The 7,700-nt window shown below is 34.9% G+C and overlaps 1 protein-coding gene across 1 annotated transcript in view; it reads left to right on the top strand.

The window, feature by feature from the left end:
• LOC103971539 (probable galacturonosyltransferase 7) overlaps window positions 1–7,333 on the top strand; it is an 8,757-nt gene extending 1,424 nt beyond the window's left edge. The window contains exons 5-10 of the mRNA XM_009385580.3: window positions 1,449–1,581; window positions 1,707–1,762; window positions 2,044–2,339; window positions 5,253–5,610; window positions 5,699–6,244; window positions 6,436–7,333. Of these exons, the coding sequence (XP_009383855.2) occupies window positions 1,449–1,581; window positions 1,707–1,762; window positions 2,044–2,339; window positions 5,253–5,610; window positions 5,699–6,244; window positions 6,436–6,717 (1,671 nt within the window). The 3' untranslated portion in view covers window positions 6,718–7,333. The remainder of the gene's footprint in view (window positions 1–1,448; window positions 1,582–1,706; window positions 1,763–2,043; window positions 2,340–5,252; window positions 5,611–5,698; window positions 6,245–6,435) is intronic.
• Window positions 7,334–7,700: the final 367 nt, after the last annotated feature.

The raw sequence follows: 7,700 nt of genomic DNA, 5'->3' as shown, positions 1-7,700 counted from the left end.
GTGGAAAATCTTTATTATACTGGAGAATTTTCATGTATCGAATCCATTGTTTCCATTGAACTTTTCTGTTATTGAATAGTTTCTTTCTCTTTGTAATTGGTCCTGTTGTGAAACCATTAGATCATTCACTATTACTGTAACTCATACACAATGGGAAGAAAGAGAAACTTATTATTTTCTGTGTAAATGCTATTAGTAAATAGATTCTGCCTTTCCATTAAAATTATGGCAAGCTAGAAATAGTACATTGATCTCCCTAGTCCTACACCACCTTTTTTATTTTCATGACGAGCGATCTTTCTTTCAACTCCATTAGCATTTCTATACATCTCTAGGTTCTTCATTTTTGTCTTAAATTGGATCTTGCTTTCATTTTAGTCCCTTCTTATTGTGAGTTGGGAAATTTTGAGTACCACTATGGTTGGCTCCTATGTCAATTTCACTGTCCATCAAAACAATGTTAATCTCTTCCTTTTTTATTTGTTGCAAGCCAATGTCCACCTCACCTGAATTGGGGTTACTTCTTCACAGGCTTCCACTATTTACAGGCAATGAATTCTGTGTTTAGTAGGATTGGGTGGAAATAGGAGGATGTGTTGGCAATAAGAGATATGTTAAAGAGTGTGAACATGAGGATGGCTGGAGAATGTATAAAAAGTTTAGCATCCCTACAATGGGGGTTATGGTAGTTGGGGCATGGTTAAAAGAACTGGTCAGATTGGTGCATAGAAACCAGCATTTACTGGTCCACCCAAGTTCCGGCATGCAGAATGCAAGATTCACCCGATCCACATTGAAATCATTTTTTTTATAATTTGGACAGCTGAAAATGACTGGTTTGCTGTATTTAGATTATTGAAAAAGTAAGAAAAAGCTTGTAAGTTTAATTAGCTTGTGTTTCTTGTCTCTCTTTGCTCAGTTGTTCTCCACCTTTGCTTCTGCCTCCTCATCCACCTCCTCCTATGGTTGTCTCTGCCTCCTTAAATCATTGTTGCCACCTACTGCACCCTGTCTCCTCCTCCTCTTCTTCTCTGTGTTTCTCTTTGGTCTATGCTGACTGGTATATCAACTTACATATATCTATATGCTAGTGCATTACCGGACCTATAGCGGTCTCACGAAAGACTGGTTTGAGCCTTGGACCCAAACTTGAAATATTGGTGGGAGAGTTATGGAATGAAAAAAAAGATTCTCTTTATTAGATTAATAGTTTTAAAATTTCTTATCAGCAATTTGAGCTTTTTTGAATAATTATTGTTCTAGAGTGACCCACGGTCAATCTTCGTGGCACCTGCAAATTTGGATATTGAACTTTGGAATCTTCATGATGGATCTGTAGCTGGAAAAGGTTTAATTTCAGAAGTTATGTGAAACTTATGCCTGTTTATTATTTGGTTAGCTAGGATTTACAGATTTTCTAACAAAGAAAATCTTCATTTCTTTGTCAGGGTACTGAGAGTGTGCCTTCTGATGAGGATTTGTACAAGAGGGTAAACAATGCTGTTATTTCACCATCTCCTATAAAACCAGAGAATGCTACTTCTCTGGCTGTACCAAAGGATAAGACATCCAATTTGAAAGGTATGTATCCAGGATAATTTTAGGTGTGTTCTTCTTACACCCAAAGATGTGTATATCTTTCTTCTCTTATTCTTCCTATTTCCTAACCAAAGAAGATAGTTCTGACTTTTTAAAATCCTGTGCAGGTCCACTTGCAGAAAATAATGGTGCTGCAAAAAAATCTTCATCTCTGAGTAATAAAGTAAGCATATCTTGTTGGCTAGATACCTAAATCAATCTTTAATTAAAGATTGTTGCGGCCAATCTAACCGGCTGGTTATCAGCAAGTTGTAGCAGAGTTTTGTATTGATGTAGTTATATTTTAAAAAGAACTACCAAATTTCCTTGAGTTTCTTTGACATGTATTTGTTTAAGTTGACCTTGTTTAATACCTCTACATGTATGTGGACAGCATTTAGTCTTTGTGCCTTGTATTTATCATTTGGAATATTTATTGAGTGCCTAATTATTGTATTATTGCAGTCCAGTGAGGGAGTTGGAAAGCACAGCTATGCCATGGGCTCAAATGTTCATGAGATTGAGAGATCTTGTGAACTTGAATTTGGAAGTTATTGTCTCTGGTCCAGGGAACATAGAGAAGTAATGAAAGATTCTATTGTGAAGAGACTCAAGGATCAGCTGTTTGTGGCAAGATCTTACTATCCAAGCATTGCAAAACTTAAGGGACAGGAAAACCTGACACGTGAACTGAAGCTGAACATTCAAAATCATGAACGCATGCTTAGTGAAGCAATTTCTGATCCTGAGCTTCCACCACTGTAAGCACAATTTCTAGAACCTCATCTTTATTAATTAAATTCACTTTATCCTTTGTGATACATAAATAGTCTTTAATTTTTACTGTCTGCACTAAATGTCCAAATATTCAAGTTTTGGCCCAATATATATCCATATATAGTATGAATCGATTTATATGCCTATCATACAGAGATGTTATAAAGGTACAACCTCAAGAAGTCGGGAACTTTGACTTGTTCTTGTTGGATTGACTGGACAACTTTAACCTGGTCTTATTTGATTAAAAATGTTTATTTTACTTACTATGATGGTGCATGCAATGTTCTCTTGGTCCTTTTGCAATGTACAATTGTTGGGTGTATAGTTTCTCTGTAAAAGTAGTGCAATTTATATGTATAAGGAATAAGGAAAAACTACATCCTGTATATATCCCACAAAAATAGTCCAACTAATGAGGGAATCATTTTGTTAGTTGGGTAAAAGTGTGTTGAAGTTTCTTTGGGATGAACCGTGTTATATATATTGTGTTAGATATATCTTTAACTTTTTCTCTTAGTTTTTTGACAATGGGACATGCAGACGAGTGATTAGGATGCATCTCTAGGTAATCTTTTTGAGTGGAACTTAATTCTATGCCTCTCACATCTCATGTCATGAGTGAATCAATTGATCTTGGAGTCTTTATGATCATAACATAGTTTCTTGCTTTTTAGAAATTTTGATACGTTGTTCGTCATTTAAGATTTTAGGTTAAGCAGTATTAGATTTTGTTTCTTATGGAGTAATGTACAGATTGATCAATCTTTATTTCATAATTTTATTCTGTAAAAACCAGAAATCATAGGTCACATCTATTCAGAAGTTCATTGCTTTTTTATTTCCAATTTTGGAATTCTAAGTTGGCTAGGCATCCTCTTCTTTGTTAAGTCTATTGAAATCTTAGTGTAGGTGTATGGATTTGCACCAGAATTCTACCATTTTGTGGTCGTGTTTTTTATAGATAGGGCCTTTTTACTAGTAATGAATCATCACAGTATCTTGGTGATTTTTAACAAAATATTCTCTGCTTTATGGTTTTGATGTCTATTCTTCTAGAATTATGTTCCTGTATTTCATCGATTTGTGGCTTGCTGTCTTCATTCTTTTAGAATTCTATTCATTTAACCATCTATTAATTTAATATTTTTCTTAGATATTTTGGTCTTCTTCTACTTGTGTTTTTATCATAACTGAATTAGAGCACCGAAATCCTGTTTGTAGCAACAATTGATGCTAATTTTAACACCATGATAGGCACAGATCAGGAGACTTTATGGTTAGGTTCTTGAAGGGATAGTTTCAACTAAAAAAACATGAAAAGCATCATAGTTTCTTCAACTTGAAAAACATGAAGAGTATCTGATGTAACTCATAATTAGTATTTAAGCAATCATTTCGTTCAACTGAGACAATCTCATCAGTGTCCCTTGGACTAATTTCTTATGAATTTTATCTTATTTCACTTATAAAATTTAGATTGTTTGAAAGATAATTTTGGTATCCTTTTCTCAGTTTCTTGAGTCATTACCATTTATGCTTTCAAAATGTAGTTTGTGTTCTTTGCTGCTTTCAAAATGCCATTCTTTGATGAACTTTGAATATTCTGCTGATTTTTTGAGAAACAGGGTGTTTTTTTGTCTGAAAGCCTGATGTATGCTCTCCCTTTTTTTTCTTGGCTTATCCATTTTTTATCTGTTCTTCCTACAATATTGTGCCTACTTTGTGTTATTTGTTACTCTGGTCTCTGCTATTATACATAAAAAAATATTGTATTAATCTGAACTTAAGTTAACTTTTAAATCAATAAAAAACATTTGCTGTTAATTGTGGTCTTCATAAATCCGCTGTCATTACCTAAGTAGTATCGCTGTGGACACCTCAGTTCTGATCGTCTCAGTACATAGTAGCACTCTTGAATCTTGAGTATGAGCAACTTGACTGTCACAAATGAGATTGAAAACAACAGCAAGACATCCTTCATTTTCGCAATCGATTGTTTAAAATAAACAAGAAACTAATGAGTGACTTGATCAAATTGACAGACAACTTAAACCTTTTGCTATATTGAAAGCCTTCTGCAACTTAAGAGAAGGATAAAAATGACTGTTACGTAGAGTGATGTTTTAAATATGGGTCTGATCGATACATACTGACCTGTGATAGTGGAACTCATAGATCAAAGTTCATATGGTTCATCTTTTACTATTTTCACTATTTTATTCATTGATACTGAATGGTATGGGTTGGTATACTGCCTAGTATACTGGTACCATACCAGTCCATAGCTTACGGAAGTTGCTATTGGACCAATATATAAAACATTGTGATAAAGCTTTGAATTTTTGTGATATACCATGATGAAAACTTATGGTTGCAGATGCATCTAGAATGATCTTGTTAGGGAAACTAGAAACTAAAGAATTATAAGAATTAGATTAGAAGAGAGTATTATCAGAAGTTCAGGATTTGTTAAAAAATGTTTACCAGATGCTCAAATATTTTAAGGTCATTTTCTACAAATATTTAGATCATGCTACTATTGTAACTTCAGATTTTGCTACTTAATAGTGTTAAATGGGTGTCGATTCAGGTTGTGGAAGCAAAACATGCTTTGTGATGCCAAGATTAGTCCTAGTTTGGCCACTAGGTTTTATATCTCCTTTGATTGCACTAGTGTTGATTATAACTGCTTCAACTTTTAATTCTTAGTTGAGAGAAGCCAAATGTTGGAACTCACTAACTGACAATCTAGGAATTGAATTGTAGATACCCAATAATTTGAGATGTTTTCTTAGTTCTAGTCCTTGGGAAACCCATAAGAATGTTCCATTGCTTTTCTCTCTTTTCTTCTTCACTGTGACATGGTTTTAACTACTGAGACTTTTCCCTTTCAGCATAGAGAAGAAGGTACAAAGGATGGGTGAGGCTATTGCAAAAGCCAAATCATGCTCTGTACAGTGCAGTAACGTTGACAGGAAACTTAGACAGATACTTGATCTAACAGAAGATGAAGCTCATTTTCATATGAAGCAAAGTGCATTTCTCTATCAACTTGGTGTCCAGACCATGTCCAAAGGTTTCCATTGCCTTTCAATGAGACTGACAGTAGAATATTTCAAGTCTCCATCAGCAGATATCAAACATTCATTTGCTAACAAAATTGACAACCCAAATTTTCAACACTATATAATCCTTTCTAGAAATATACTTGCAGTATCAGTAACTATCAACTCTACTGTAGTGAACTCTAAGGTATGGCATTCTGATCTTGATGCCTTTTCATTTGACATTGGAAGATTTTGTTCCCAATTGTGTCATTTACATCTTCCTTGTTTTACAGGAATCTGACAACATGGCTTTCCATGTGCTCACTGATAAACAAAATTTTTACTCTATGAAACACTGGTTCTCCAGAAATTCTTACAAAAAGGCGACCATTTATGTTTTGAACTTTGATGAGCTTGATATTAATCATTTTGCTGACTTTGATTTGGAAGAGTTGTCAACGTCTGAGGAGTTTCGGGTCTCCACTCATTCTATTGCTCAACCATCCCCTTTGCAGATGAAAACTAAATACATCTCAGTATTTGGTCACTCCCACTTTCTTCTTTCTGATATCTTCAAGAATTTAAAGAAGGTAATCGTTCTTGATGATGATGTAGTTGTCCAAAAGGATATATCATTCTTGTGGAATCTTGACTTGGAAGGAAAAGTAATTGGTGCTACAGAATTTTGTGGGGTCAAATTGGGTCAATTAAAATCATATTTGAGCACCAGCGGTTATGATGTTGATTCTTGTGCTTGGATGTCTGGATTAAACATTATTGATTTGGATAAATGGAGAGAACACAATATCACTGGATCTTATCAAAGATTTCTCCATCAGGTAATTGCAACGGATCAGGATGTTGATTTACAAAATTTCTAATGTTTCATAACTTACTGTAGAGTGTAAAGTTCTTTGTGCACCAAAGCTGATCTGTTTCCACTTTTACTAGAACTTTCAGATGATGATATATTATTCACACTATTTATTGCAATCTAATTCTCTTTTGTTTTTCCAACTGTGGGTGACAGTTGCAACATGAAAATGAAGCGTCATGGAGAGCTGCAACGCTTCCAGCAAGTTTGCTTATTTTACACGGTCAGATATATGCTCTAGATGATACCCTGGTTCAGCAAGGACTTGGTTATGACTATAGAGTCCTCGATGACACTCTAAAAAGAGCTGCCGTATTGCACTATGATGGCAACATGAAGCCTTGGCTCGATCTGGGCATTCCAAAGTACAAGAAATACTGGAAAAGGTACCTGACAAAAGGAGAGAGGTTTATGGATGCATGCAACGTTAATCCGTAACGTCAGCTGTGAGGTGTGCAGGATGATAAGCGAAGCATGGACTGAATAACAATCTTGCTTGCCTCAAACTTGCATAAATTTTCCACATTGGATTTCAGGCATTGTGTCAGCAATGTACAGCAGACATCAGATTCTTTTTAACTGTCAAGAGTCACCAATAAATTTGGAAAGAGACAAGGTTTCCGTTGTTGCTGGTTTATGAACATGCAAAGGCCACCGAGCAATAAGAGCATCGGTTTAGCTTTATGATTCTTGACATAAGAGACAGGTGTAGGAAGATCTGGTAGCTTCACATAATAGTTGATTGCACCATTTGTTTGTTACATAGTCTAAAGATTAACAGAGTGTCACCACAAATTGGATCAATGTCATCTTTGGACCAGTGTAAATTGATTTTTTGCTCAATTTTCTTCTCAGCCCTTGTTGCCCCCTTTTCTTATGCAACAAGGGTAAGTTGGCATCTCTCGCACTAGCTTGCAGTTCTTTGTATGCTAATGCTACAATTAGGATTGACTTTTAATTCCTGAAAAAAAAAATTCTGGAAATCTTGATAGTCATAATTGATTTTGTATTTAATCTTTTATTATCTATTTTTAATTCAATTTTCTAGTGCTTATGTCAATTTGCATTGTGGTTGGATGTCTCTATCTTGGTACCTTTTTTTTTAGTAAAAAATAAATTGTTATGTGCTCCTTATTTAGTTCGTGGTAAGATGAAATATGGCTTCTTGTTTACTGCTTGGTGCAGGTGCTTCTTGTTTAGTTCTTGGTAAGATGAAAGATGGCGCACCAAAATGTTGTGGGCTTGTAGTGGCACCGATCTGTCCTTTTGTTCTGTCAGAGCATGGAATGCATCCTGTTCTCCTCCCCCAAAGAAAACTTCTATTTCCATGTTTTGTTTGTAATGTTACTCTCAATCTTCTGTTTTGCAGTTTTATATCATCTATTTCCTGATTGTTATTGCAGATTCTGATTGGTTCAGAA

The sequence above is a fragment of the Musa acuminata genome, chromosome BXJ1-11 (assembly GCF_036884655.1).
Source record: "Musa acuminata AAA Group cultivar baxijiao chromosome BXJ1-11, Cavendish_Baxijiao_AAA, whole genome shotgun sequence".
NCBI lineage: Eukaryota > Viridiplantae > Streptophyta > Magnoliopsida > Zingiberales > Musaceae > Musa > Musa acuminata.
Note: the sequence above shows the minus strand (reverse complement) of the source record. Positions and strands in the feature narration are given on the sequence as shown.